This window comes from Heterocephalus glaber, unplaced genomic scaffold, assembly GCF_053883595.1.
Source record: "Heterocephalus glaber isolate CG9 unplaced genomic scaffold, H.glaber_assembly_v1.0 deba00001531, whole genome shotgun sequence".
In the NCBI taxonomy this organism is placed as follows: Eukaryota; Metazoa; Chordata; class Mammalia; order Rodentia; family Bathyergidae; genus Heterocephalus; species Heterocephalus glaber.
In genome coordinates, this window is record NW_028258329.1 from 15890856 (window position 1) to 15905702 (window position 14847).

At 36.9% G+C, this 14847-nt stretch overlaps 1 protein-coding gene across 2 annotated transcripts in view; it reads left to right on the plus strand.

The window, feature by feature from the left end:
* Nucleotides 1-14847, plus strand: part of Agbl1 (AGBL carboxypeptidase 1) — an 832602-nt gene that overhangs the window by 445864 nt on the left and 371891 nt on the right. For both annotated transcript variants that reach the window (XM_087188360.1, XM_021264792.2), the window contains exon 20: nt 9556-9687. In XM_087188360.1, coding sequence (XP_087044486.1) covers nt 9556-9687 — 132 coding nt within the window. The remainder of the gene's footprint in view (nt 1-9555; nt 9688-14847) is intronic.

The window sequence follows — 14847 nt, forward strand, 5'->3', positions numbered from 1 at the left end:
ACCCTTCTATTTTTCATGTTGAGACAAGCACTCACCACCTTCCTCTGATGGGAAGCAAACTTGTGATCCTGCTGCCTCAGCCTTCCAGAGAACTGGGATTACAGATGAGCATCACCTTGCTGGTTTATTCTACATCTTGATTGAAGAGTTAGTCACCACCGAAACTCATTGATCTATAAAATCAGGATCTGTGCTTTTTTATTATAAGTACGCATTTACCTAAATACATAAAATTAAAAATAAATAAACCAAAGCAAGTTTATAGAGTTTTAAAATGCAAGTGAGAATGAAAGGAAGCTGCCTAAAACAAGACTGCCAGCTCAGAAGCATGCGAGTCAAGTGGAAGAGGATATCTTTACCAGGAGGCAGCAGGAAGTGTGGAAGAAGATTGTCTAGGAATCAGAAAGACCCAGCCAGGGAGAAGTCAAGTCAGCAGGGATGCCTAAACAAGCAGACAGGCTCTGCAGTCAAGTTGCAGGCTGCACTGACTTGATTTCTCTTTGTGAGGCTCCCATGGAAGGGCTGGAGGTCAAGGGGTTGCCGGAGAACAGTGCTGCCAGGGGAAGACAGTTCTCTGGCTGCAACAGGCTCTGGGAAGGTGGTGACAGCCTCCTCAGAGCTGCCATACTGCAACTGGCCTGGCTCTCGAGATGCTATGAAGACTTGGGGCCTCAGAATTAGGAGAGCTATCGATTCCCATCCTCTTGGCTCTTGCTATGCGAGTGCATGTTGGTAAAGGGATTCAGTGTGCTTTGAAGAGCTCATTGATTTCCATTTACAACTCTCACAAACAGGGCTGGCTTCTGCCAAGGGACAGGGTGAGCATAGTTTGTTTATTTTTTTTCTTTCTTTTTTCTGGGACCCAATAGAATAGAATTTTTAGCTACTTAAATGATTTTTCTGGTCTCATTCTATCCCTCTGGCATATGTTTTTAGTTAATCGGCTTATTTTAAAAGAAACACAAAAGGATAGGGGAAAAGAAGATGACGTGTCCTTTTCTAAACTTTTGTTTCCCAGGACCTCAGGATGCTCTGCCTACCTGGTTTATGTTATCTGTGCCACATTCCTCAGAAGCGGCAGAAGAACAAATGCTATTTTTCCTTGTTTTCATTGACTTGGGATAAGGTACTAAGTCTAGAACTTTCTTCTTTTGCATATCCTGAGTGGGGAAAAAAAATGTCCAAACTTTCCTATTACATCAGAGAATGCCCATGGAGTCCTAGGTGAAAAAAATTTAAATTTCATTCTGTATTATTTTATTTACAATTCTTTCATTTGTGAGTTGAGATTAAATAATGCTTCTCTAACATATCAAAAGTATGTTTGGGTATATACTTTTACTGATACAGATAATCTACTTTTAAGTGAATGGTTACATTTTCTGGGATAAACTCCAGCTGAAAAGCAAAGGGCATGTTTTGTTTTCTCTTGCTAATGTCTTCAGACTACCTTCTATACACCCCTAGGGCTGCAGATCTGGAGCCCTCCAAATACCACAGGGAGGGCTAGTCTGATTTTTCAAAGAGCTATAAACAAATCCTTTACTTTTAATTTTCATGGGATAGAGTGAAGTGAGCAAATGGGGTGCAGAGAAAATGGGAGGGAAGTTGCCTGGACCAGTTCTTCCCCTTTAGCCTGTGTGAAGGTGCCATTGTTGAGAGCAGGAAGAGATGGCAGGAGGAGAAGGGATGAGGAAGAAGGGGGCAAGAATGGTGTGGAGTCAGGACCAGATGTACTAGTTTTGCTGTGAGGCTGTGCTCTGTGTAGGAAGCTCAGCCATCAAAGCAGGGTCTTCAGATGAAGATCCAGAAAGGACTTGCAAGTGCTTTATCTGTCCAAGGTGTACTTTCAAGGAGAACAGATCTAGGGGGTGATGCAGGGTAGCAATGAGCACGGCCAGAGGTATGAGACACAGGCCTGAATTCTAAAGCCATAAACTAAGGCCACCCAGAGTGAAGCAGCCTGGGGAATAAAAGCACATAGTGATCCTCAAAGATAGCAATGCATATGTGAAAACTGAGGCAAAGCTGAGACAAGTCTCCTCACACTCACAGGAAGGCATCATGGTGGGTGCTCACATTCTTCAGTCTCAGTTTTACTCAGAGAATTTAGAAATCTGGTATAAGTCAAAAAGACTAGTTTTGATCCCACCTTCCACTGAAGAGAGAGGCACCAGTAACCCATCTGTCCTGATAGGACTGGACACACAAAGTGGATGCAGTAATAATTTTTCTTGAGAGCATCTGTACCTGCTGCTGAGTGAGACGAATGGCAAGGGCCTCATTCAGACAAATGGGTTGCAGGGCCTGTGTATGGAGGTGGCATCAAGAGGCTGCTTCTTCTCTACAGTGTCTATAAATAGGAAGAGGGACTGTTCTCCCTCCTGAGGCACCTGCAGGAACTCATCACAGAATTTCCTCTTAGGTCATTGACCTTACTGTTCATAGCTGGCTGGCTGGAGAAAGTGACTAGAAAAGAGCTAAAACAAGACCTCAGGGTGAGCCCGGTAATTCACTCTCAGTTTTACTAATTGCTAGTCTTGCTCCATTGCTTTTCACCATTGGTGGATTCGATGTTTTTTTAATGTTTTATTTTGGAAAATTTGGAACCAGACCAATCAGACGGAATGTGTTGAGAGTGAACATGTTGCTTTGTGAATCAGTAGCCAAGGACAAGTTGCTTAATGTCCTATAACCTTAGTAGAAGTTAAATGTCATCTGTAAAATTTGGAACATCCCTCTTTTAGGACATTTATACTGATTATAGATGTGTGTGAAATCTTAGCATGGTGACTGGCACATATCAGATGTTCAAATAAATAGCAGGCATTATAATTAGTGTGACTTACTAGAAGGGTAATAGATACAAAATAATGCCACATACTAGATTGTCCTTTTTGTATTAATTTATGTGGGCTTTTTCAATTAAATCTTTTAGAGAGACATCATGATACATAATATTGGGATGGCAGAAAATCTCCTCTGGCACTTTAAAGCATACATGTTACAGGTTTCACTAGGAGCAGGCTCATAAACAGTTAATTATTGGCTGAGTTTAATGTGAAAAATTTAACCACACACTTGCTGTTGGGGGGTTTAAAATTCATCCCTAAGTGAAGGCTGCTTTCTAAGGCACCTATGGAACCTTGGCCCATGATGACCCAATTTAAGTGAAGCTGCTTGTCATGGGAAAGAGAAGAGAGTGTTAAAGTGCCTTTCAGGTAGTTACAAGCATAAATTTTGCACATGTCCCCTGTGGTTAACCTTAACTAGATGTTGCTAATATAAATCAGATGAAATCTTTACTAATGTGAAAGTATAGTTGGCCCTCTATATCTGTGGGGTTCTCATCCATAGATTCAACTAAAGATTGAGAATATTTGGAAAAAAGGTAATTTGTACTGCATACGTACAGACATTTTTTCCAGTCATTATTCCCTATACAATTCTGTATAATAACTATTTACAAACCATCTGCATTGTATTAAGTGTTATAAGTAATCTAGAGATGATTTAAGGTATTTGGGAGGATGAGCTTAGGCTATATGCAAACCATATACCATTTTATATGAGTCTTGAATATTCATGGGTTTTGGTACCTGTGGGAGGTTCTGAAACTGACCCTTTGCAGAGAAGGGATGACACTATGTGGCCAATGAAATAACTGGGAAATGCAGTCATGTAATCTTGTAACATGCCACCAGTATCATTTCCCTCATATAGATGTTTGCTCCACTCAGGAAATTAGGCTGAATGCTATCTGCACAATATTGCACACAAGTGGAATCTCCAGGGCTTTCATGAGCCTTGGTTGCTTTAATTGGACGTGTCACTCTTTGGAGTTTCCATCTCATTCTCCAAAATTTGCCTCCTCCTAGCTCCAGACTTGCCTTCATTTTCCTGTGACAATGGTATAAATAATGCAGAGGTCTCACTGTTGGGACGGAGGAATGAGACCCAGATGTCAGGAATGGAAAACACAGCAACTCAAAGCTGGCAAAGCAAGAGCAGTAAACACAATCAGGGATAGGTGAACCGTGAGGAGCTGGGGAATGGTTAAGAGACCTGTGTGTGAAATAGGGGTAACCTCTTGAACAAGGGACCCAATTAGCTTTCTCAGGAACTAGAATGGGACCAAGGGAGGCAGAGGAAAGATGGAGAAGGTGCCTGAGGAGCATAGCAATGATCAGCTTCTTTGCTGAGCAAGAAATGATAGAACTCACGTTTGCATGAATTAAATTCACCTTGCAATTTAGCTCAGACAAGAATTCACTGGAAAAGTTCCTAGGGAGATTCCTAAGTGCTTGATTTCAAAATCACAATTCGATCTACGCCATATACTTGGCTGATGAAGAAACTGAGACACAGAATCACTTTTGCCAAGGGTCAAAAGTTCAAAATTAAACACTCCAACTCCAGCAAAACTAAATGACACCCTGCAAAACCTTCAAATGCACGTCTATTCCTGTGTTCCTTTCCTTGGGGAAAAGCACAATCATTGCCTATTCACTTGCTTCCAAAATTCTTCTTAACCTCTTCTTCCTCTCTAAGCCACCTAGATTGCAAATCACCCTGTCTCTACAGATTTCTATCTGCTGCTTTCAGCTATGCCTTTGTCATCTCTCTTGCCTGGTCTCAGTCTCTCCAATCCTTTCTTAACAAACTTGATGTGATGATCTGATTATGCTTCTTCTCTTCCTTGCTCAAATACTGTGAAGACTCCTTGGCCACCTGCAGGAAAATGTCAAACATCCTGTCATGATCAACAGGTGCATTAATGATCTGCCCACTGCCCCATTTCTATAGGTGTGAAGATCCTTTCTTTTTATAATCTATGCTTTTATTTGGAATTGTTGCAGTTGCTCCAGTGCACAGTTGTTCTTTATTTTACGTTGGTTTGTAAGAGCCATCTTAGGCTTAACCCTCCTTGTGCATCTCAGGACCACAACCTTGCATTCCTTCTGGGTTTCGTTTATTTGAAGCACAGTGGGGCCACTTCACTCTAGAAGTGTGCAACATACCCTTAATTGGGTTCCCAGAGAACTTGTACTTATCTCTACTTTACCTCTCCTCTTAGTGTAATACACTGACCTGTGGGCTTGTGGGACCATTCCAACAAAATAGCTCCTGGATTAGGCTATGCAGAAATGAAAAATGTGTACAAACATTGGCTCTGGATTAGTGCAAGTCAGGGTTCAAATATTTACTCACATACTTAATCGCAGCGCAAACCTGTGCAAGTTACTTGTTTTATCTGAAATTTGAGGTTGCTATGTACAAAATGGGAATAATAATAGTATCTACTTCATTATGACATAATCTGTAGTATTATGTGTGATGCAAGTTTTAGCACACTATCCCATAATTGTATAATTTTTATAATATATATTTTTATGTAAATTTGTAGTAGCACAGTATCTAGAGCTTTGCAAATCCCCCATAAATTAACTGTCCTCATTACTTTTCCTGTTGTTATGGAGAGCAGTACTGTGTTATATTAAGCTTTTAATTTTTCCAGTCACGTAGCAGGCATGCAGCAAATATTTGTTGAATCAATTGATGAATAAGCAAGATAGGGCTGTTTAACCTGTGCACACTGGAGTGCCCTGACAGGACACATTTTCTACCAACCTGATACAGAATTTTACTAGAAGAAAATATCAGTATTAAATCTTCAAGTAAAAATGAAAAGCTTCCTCAACCAAAATAACTTCATAATTTGTCTGGTAATTGCCCCCTGCCGTTGGAAGAAACACATGTTTCTGATAATGAACAGGCATTTATTTTTGGGACATCGTTTGAGCAAGAAGCAGAACAATATCTCCATTCCCTTCACTCTGAATCTTCAGAGGCCACTAGAACTCCTAGGGCTTAGTAGTGTTCATTCCCACAGGCAAATAGGTCTATAATTTGTCATTTACCTCAGCTTTCAGAATCTGTAAGGATCAGGAGGAAATAAAGTCTCTTTTCTCCTGCTGAATTCAGCATTTAAGGGGCATGTCACCAAATAGACATAGTTTCTTGCTTTATTGAGAAATTTGTTGCTAGGACACAGTCTTAATTTGTTTGCACACTTTTCATAGGAATGATGGGTGTTTATTCACCTAGAGAAACCTAGGTGTAAGAGATAAAGGTTGTTGGAAAATTCATGACAGTAGAGAATATCCAAAGTGTCAGAAAGATGGGAATGTGCACTATACAGGAGAGCTCTAAAGACCCACTCTCCTCTAAGGCAGTGAGAAATACACTAGTGAGAGGAGGTCTGTAGCAGACACCACCATTGAGCTGAATTCTTTGATTTTCATAGAGATTATGGAATCTCAGTGTGGCAGAGACCAAGGGGGTAGCACTTAACCACTGCTACGGTTTCTGTTTAAAATGTTCCCCCCAAATATCTTGTGTTTTGAGGTGGGGCCTCATCAGAAGAGGTTGGTCCCAGAGGGTGTGACCTGGAAGGGTGTATTCTTTTCCCTGGCTCTTCCTTTCTCCCTTGTTTCCTGGCTACTATGGGGTGAGCAGTCTTCCTTCACCAGGTCCTTCCACCAGGCCATTTCTCTCTTGGAGACATGCTACAATGGCCCTCTAAAGCATGAGCCAAGATAAACCTCTCCTCCTTTAAGATGTGGATGTCAAGAATTTTGAAAGGAACGGGAAAGCTGACTAATACAACCTCCAAAGGCAAGATTGACACATTCACCTTCATATCTTTCTCTATCCTTGATAATACTGTTGTTCTGATGTCTACTTTGTCTGATGATAGAGCTGTGCCACCTTTCTTTTGTTTAGTATTTGAGTCACATGTATTTTCATGTATTTTTAGTTTTAACCTATGTTTTAGATTTAAAATGAATTTGTTGTAGACAGTATACATTGAATCTCACTTATTTATCCTGATTATCTTTTAATTACTGAGTTTTGACCATTCATATTTAATGAGATTATTTATATGTTTCAGTTGAAATCTGTCGTTTTGCAGGCTATTTCATATTTGTTTCATCTGTTCTTAGATTTTCCTGTCTTTTCTGATTTGTTCATGTATGCTTTAAGGGCTTCACCACAATAGTTCCAATTTATTTATTTCATATTTTGTGCTATTATGTTGATACATTTACTTTTACATATGCTATCATCCTATGTTGCTACTATTAGATTGTCAGCTACATTTTAGAGAAATTAAGATCAAGAAAAAAAGAAAACTATTTCCTTTTACCTTCATGTGTTTCATTTTTATGCTTTTGCAATGCAGTGATTCAAAGAGAGTGTGATGTTTTGAAATCAAACCAATCATTGGGCTTTCAAACTTCTACAACAGGAATCAGCAAGTATAGATTCTTGGCCTTAAAATTGGCCTGCATTTTCGGATTCTCCAATGTCCTTTCCATGTGTGGCGAGAAAGACAATGGAAAAGCAAGCACCTCTCAAGGAAGAGCAAGAGCTATGGGGAAAAAAATATTGGAGAACTGTTGATAGGGAGCAAAACTGGGGCCTAATCAACCAACTGTCCCTACCCTCGGGGTGTAAGAACCCTCAGGTCTATCTGGTAGCACTTCATTATTGTTGTCAACAAGTGACTTCAGTGTACCTCCTATGCATGCCTTCTAAGCTTGAAGTTTATTGGGGATTTTGTTTCCTTTTTCCAGCCTTGGATGTAGGTAAGCTGAAGGCAGAAGGCTTTCCTGTTTTGTTGAGCGGTCCCGAGAAGGCACATACAGAATATAGAAACTATAATGAGATCTTAGCCAGAAAGTCTGATACTGTGACAGGAAAGGACTCTGGCATATTTTTCTTGGGGAGGAGGTTTATGTGTTTTATATGTGCAATGGAGGGAAGCATATCTATTTAGACTAAAGGGACACATGATTTTAGCACTTAGATTTTGTTGGATAACAAGCCACCCTCAAATGAAACTATGTCCTATTTCTATTGATTCTGGATGATTTCTCTGGTCTGTGCCATGTTGGCACAGCAGAGTGGTGTAAAATGTGCCTAGCATCAGCCAAGTTAGTGGCTGGTCTGTGCTTGTTCACATGGCAATTGTTTCAGAGTTCCCAGGGACATTACAACAACAAATCCAGTGGAAGTGCTTTATTAGCCTCAGCTCACATCACATTTGTCTATTCTCATTGACCAAAAGATGTCACATAGTTAAGTTCAGATTCAAACTATGAAGAAATATCTTCCCCCTCTTGATATTGATGGAGCATAGGCCATTGGAAAAGACCTTGCATACGGGGATGTTAAGAATTTGTGGTCAAACGAGTCATTTGTAGCAAATGGATGCATCTTGAAACCATAATGTTATCTGAAATAAATCAGACACTCAAGTTTAAATATCAAATTGCTCTTTTAGAAACCCAGAGTAAAAATGAAGAGCAAAATAAAAGATAGATAATAGAAAGTAGGGAGATAGATGTCTCTCAAAGGGGAAGGGGATCAACAGATGAGTGGGGAGTGGGGACAGGGAAGAGATAAGAGATGAAGAAAAGGAGTTGGGATGTGTTATGTATGTGTACAATCCACACAAGGAATGTAAACATCATGTATTGCAAACATGTCCAAAATGAAAAAGGAAGGAGATCAAGGGATGGGAAGAAGGGAGAGGGAGGGAAGGGGAAGAGGATGAAAAAAGGAGTTAAGATGTGTTACGTACATGCACCAACTTCCTAAAAGGAATGCAAACATGTACTACACACGCACTAATAATCCAAAAAAATAATTTGTAGTCATCTTTTAAATTCTCAGAAATTATTAACAGGTCATTTTGTAGCAATAAGATTTTATATCATTGTCCTTTGTCATGTGATTTACACAGCAAAGTATAGAAGGAATACATCCCCCCTGGCATTGATAAGATTGGCCATTTGACTTTCTTTGACCAATGAATAATGAGCAAATTTGAGGTTTATTTTGCTTCTTTAGTAGCTTTCCAGTCATCCCATAATTCTACCTTTGACATTTTTTTTCTTTGCCACAAAAATGGCATATTCCAAGTTAGTATTCCTTATTTAGTTGGATCATAGAATGAAGTCATGCAAAGCAGCATCACAGGTGGGTGATCTATCACATGAATAAAAAACACAAACCTTTTGGGGGGCAATCCATTGAGTTTTAGGGGTCATTCTTCACCACATCAAAACTTAGGGAGAACTTATAGTGATTTATTAATTTCTCTTTTGTATATTTAATCTATTACTTTAAAATGCATTTTCCTTGTTGACTTTTTAGATTATTCAAACCTCTCATATATATTTTAAAATGTCCTTGTTTCTATTTTCTCTTTCGGCTTTGACCCTTCTCCTCCCAATCACAGTAAATTTCTCAAAAAAGATATTCACGGCTCATATTCCCTCATATTCTGTTCACTCCTCAGATCCCTCCAGTCTATAGTCTTCCCTGATAGCTCTACTAATATAACTCTTGTAGAAATTACCCACCACCCTCATGTAGCTAGCTTTTCTGAGTAAACAGTATCCATCCGAGAAACTGACACTTCAAACATTTGAAAAACCAGCAAATCTGACCTGGATTTTTTTTTCTCCTTTTTTTCTGTTGTAGGTCTTCTGTGATTTTCATGGTCACTCCCAAAAGAAGAATGTGTTCATTTATGGCTGCAGTGTCAAGGAAACCTTATGGCAAGCAAACTGTACCGTGGGTGCACCTGCTCTCTTGGAGGACATCAGCTACAGGGCAAGTTACTGGGGGACCTGATGTGAAGCACTGTGTGACCATAGTATGACCTTTGAGACTGGGTACCACCAGTTTTTTCTAAATAAGCATTTTAAAGATTTTAACAATAGGATAGTAATACAGGCAGGATAAAGACTTGAATGACTTCTTCACAGATTGACTTATTTCCTGGTTGTTTTGCTTTTACTTTGTATATGAATAAAGGGCACAGAAATTGGAGACAGGAAATCTTATTTTAGTGCCTGGCTTTGCAATTAGTAAGAAGAATGTGATGATGAGTCATTAGCATTACCTCTCTCAACTACCATGTTCTCATCTGTAAAATGAAGATAGTAAAAATATTGGAAGGAACACATTAATACTGAATCCAAAATAACTTTAAATAAATATGAAGGGATAAACAAATTTAAGGCCTTAGACTATCCATATCCTTCTATGTGAGTATTCCATAAAAGCAGGGCAGTAATCCATTGACCTAATTCAATTTTTATCTGGATTCCAGTTAGTAGAGCTCCAGTATTGCTTCCTGAACCATGTAGGAAGTTAAGGAACTGTGAAAAAGGGAGGACTTTTTTTTATTAGAATAGATAAGATAAGCTCTTGCTTACTGAACAGAAGGAAGAGGTAGAATAGTCAAAGTTGTCTGAACACAACATGAAAACTGGTCATTGTTTCAGATTTATATAGGAAAGAGGAAAATTAAGATGCCACCTCCCTCTTCTAAATCTTTTATGATTTTAAGTGTATCATTTTACTGTGTACAGAATAGATTCATCTACAAGTTTACTAATACTGTAGTATTAAAAGAGGCAAAAATCCACCAAACTACTGTTTCACCTGGAAATACTGTCCTTGTTTCCTCAGTTTCTCTCCATTCTTCTTTACTATGACCACTGGAAATAGGCTCCTGTGATCAGTACAGCTACCCAGAGACCATTATAGCAGAATTAACAGCTTATCCTCAATGACCTATTTTCTCTAAGGCTTAGCCAGAGTAATAGTAATATATTTCAGAAAGCTTAACTGCCTTTTATTAGGAAACTAGTTAAGTAAACCCAAATATTTATCTGGGAAGCTCATGCTGACTTCTATAAAATTATTTCTTTTATATATAACTTGAACTAAAAAAAAACTCTATTATTTAACCTTAAATATGGAGTCCTTTACTGCTTCTTTGAGATTATTTAATTTTAAATATGTGTTCTTTACTGCTCCTTTCCCAACACAAGGTAACAGTACTCATGGATAATTCTATATCCTGATGGAGCTTAGAAAAAACAGAACCTTAAGAAATCTCTTTACAAAGCTGGCATGGAATAGGGCAGAGCCTAAGCATTACAGTCAATTATAGAATGAGTTCTTATCCTATATTTCAATTTTTGTATATTACTTATGTTGTTTAACTAATAAATTCAACAAATATTTTGAGGTCCAGTTTAGCATCAGGTAAGGTAATGACGGAGGTATATGCATGATAGTTCCTACCTGTGAAAGTAAGCACAGGAGTATTTATTAGAAATGCTGTTAAAAGATTAATCTATCTGGACACTAATATTCACTTATATGATCCATTATTTGAGGTAGACTATTTGCCTAAATCTCAGTTTTCTCCTTTGTGAGATGAGGAAGTCAAAGTTTATGTGTACTTTATGAAATAGAGTTCATTGATGATCTAGGGCTCTTCAGAGGTGGTTCATGGGCTACTCTAAGATATGTGAAAGAAACATCCCTCACTTTCAGCTGAACTTTACTTCTGGTGTTCTGCCTATGTGTAGCGCCTTTTATCACTGTTACTCTAAATCTAGGCACAGTGATCTGTAAATAATGACTTTGATTATGGTGATTTCTCCGAAATGTTTTATCTTTGTACAAATGGATTTTTCCAGAATAGAGAGGACTCATTTATTTTATTGTTGAAGAAATAGACCCAGGTCAGGGTGTTTATTTAAGTTAATGTTATAGTCATAATACATATGTAGAAATATCAACAATACATTTTATTATCTGCATATACACGTAAGTGCTTATGTATAGATGAAATGAATGAAATCAATGATGCAAGAGTCAGGAAGGAGGAATTATGCTTATTTTATTAATTAATAGGTACACTACCTGTAAAGTAGTACACTAATATTTGAAATTAGGCTTAGATTAGTTGCATATATATATTATAAACTTAGGGCAATTACTAGGAATGGGAAAATAGAGTTGATTTTCTAAAAAAAAAAAATAGAATCACAAAATTTTCAATTTAACTTGCAAAAAGCATAAAAAGAGGGCATGACAGAAGTAGGAACCAAAGACAAGGACAACAAATTGAAAATAGCAACAAATATGATAGATATTAACCCAATAATACCAATAATCACTTTGAACCTCAATGGTAACATGCATCAAGTTTAAAACAGACTGTCAAAGCGAATTAAAAAATAAGACCCAACTATATGATGTGGAAGAAACCTGCTTTAAATATGGACATATACATTAAAAGCAATGTATGGAAAAAGATATATGATGCTAGCACTAATTAAAACAAAGTAAGGGTAGTTACATTAATTCAGACAGCAGCAGGAAAATTATCAAAGATAAGAAGGGTACTAATGATAACAAAGCCAATTCTCTAAGAAAACATAACAATCCTTAGTATGTATGTGTCTAATAGTATCAAAATAAATAAGGCAAAAAATTAAAAACCTCCAAAGAGAAGTGGATGAATCCACTATTATCAATGGAAATTTCAAAACCCCTCTGTCAGAAATAGATCCAGCAGGAAGAAAATCCGGATATATTTGAGTTCAACAAATACCGTCAACTAACTAGCCATTATTGACATCTACATACTATCTTATCCAACAACAGAATACACATTCTTCTCCAGCTCACATGAAACATTCAGCAAGGTAGATTGCATTATGGGCCATTAAACACACCTTAAACATAAATAAAAGAAATTAAGTTCTCAAACACAATAGAATTAAGCTAGATATCAGCAGAATGGTAAAGTTTCAAAACACATGGAAATTAAACAACACACTTGTAAATAAGACATAAGGCAGAGGAGAAATCTCAAATTAGAAAATATTTTAGAAAATGTACTTTATCAAAATTGGTGAAGTTTAGAGGACTGAATGATTGTGTTAGAATACTCTAAAACCAGTTATTTGTGTTTGCACCTTAAGAAACTAGAAAGAGAACAAAGTAAACCTCAAGTAAGCAGAAGAAAAGAAAACCTTAAAAGTTAGGACAGTTCCAAACATCATGTTATACACATTAAATATACACAATTTTTACTTGTCAAAAACTTTGGAATATAAATCAATGAAATGGAAAACAGGAAATCTAAAGAGAAGGTGGAACCCAAAGCTACAAAATCTAAAAGAATATTGAAAATATATGTAGGCTAAGTAGGGTAAAAAAGGGAGAGGAAGAGCACACAAATTACTAGTTTTGGGAATGAAACAGATTTCATGGGCATTAAATGGATAATAAAGGAACACTATGAACAATATTATACCCACAAATTTGATAACCTACATGAAATGGACCAACTCCTTGAAGACACAAACTACTAAAGCTCATACAGGAAGAAATAGATAATTGGAACAGGCCTCTATTTATGAAAGGCATTAGATCAATAAATTATTCATAGCTTTGATAAACAATAAACACTAGAGTCAGATGAACTTATTGTTAAATTTTAAAACCATTTAAGGAAGAAATTCTACCACTTCTCTACAGTCTCTTTCAGCATATTGAGATTGAGGAAATACATCCTAACTCATTCTATGAGGTTAGCATTAGCCCATCAACAAAACCAGATATAAGACAATAAGACATTTGAAGGAAAGAAAACAACAAATTAATATCTGTCATGAGCATAGATGCAAAAATCTTCAAGAAAATATTAGTAAATCAGGTCCAACATTGTATAATAAAGAGTTATACATAATGACCTAATTTTACACCCTAATATCGCATTTGAAAATTGATTAAAATAACCCACATTATCAACAAGCTAAAGAAGAAAAATTGCATGATCATATAAAAAGCATTTGATAAAACTCAGTATCCATTCATAATAGAAACCCTCAAAAATGAAGAGTAGATCTCTCTTTCTCAACTTGGTAAACAGCATCTACAAAATTCTACATCATAGTTAATGGTCAGAAACCAGAAGCTTTCTCATTAAATTAGGAACAAAGCAAGGATATTCCCCAACCATTCCTTTTCAACTTCTTTCTAGAAGTTGTAGCAATGAAATAAGACAAGAAAAAGAAATAAAGACATACTGATTGTGAAGAGGAAAATAAAATTGCTTTTGTATTTTTTCTTGGGTTCCTGAATTAACAGTAATGAAAAGGTTGCAGCACAGTAGGATAATATAAAATTAATGTATAATACAAGGATAATATATACATTAATATAGATTTCAATTGCTTTTCTCCACCACCAATGAAAAAGTAGAATTTAAAATTAAAAATGCAGTACTATTTACATTAGTACCCCCTAAAATAAAATACTTTGGTATAAATCTGACAAAGTATACATAAGATCTGAATGAGGAAAAAGTATAATTTGATCAACAAAATCAAAGCTAGAGAGATATTCATTGTTATAGATAGAATGACTCAGTATTGCAAAAATATCAATTCTTCTGAACTTGATCTATAGATTCAATGCAATTCTATTCAAAATTTCAGCAAATTATTTTGTAGGTATCAATAAGCAGATTATGGTGAGACAAATGACTCATAATAGGCAATACAACATAAAAGAGAAAACAGTTTGAAGGACTGATGATACAGTCTGACTTCAAGACTTACTGCATTGTCAAGACAGTATGCATTGGTGTAATAAAAAACAAATAAACCAGTGGAGCACAAGAAAGACATAAGAAACGACCCACATATAAGGAATGATTGAAACATACGATGACCCTTTAAATTAAAATAAAAACTTGTTACAGTAAAAGACACATTGTGGGGCCGGGGATTTAGCTCAGTGGTTCCACTGGCTGCCTTACAAGTGCAAGGTCCCAAGTTCGATCCCTGGTACCAAAAAAAAATAAAAGAAAAAGATACATTGCCAAGAACAATGAGATACCTGGGGTGGGGGTATTTTAAGTTTTTGAAAGAGAATAATAACAATGTATTTTTACTG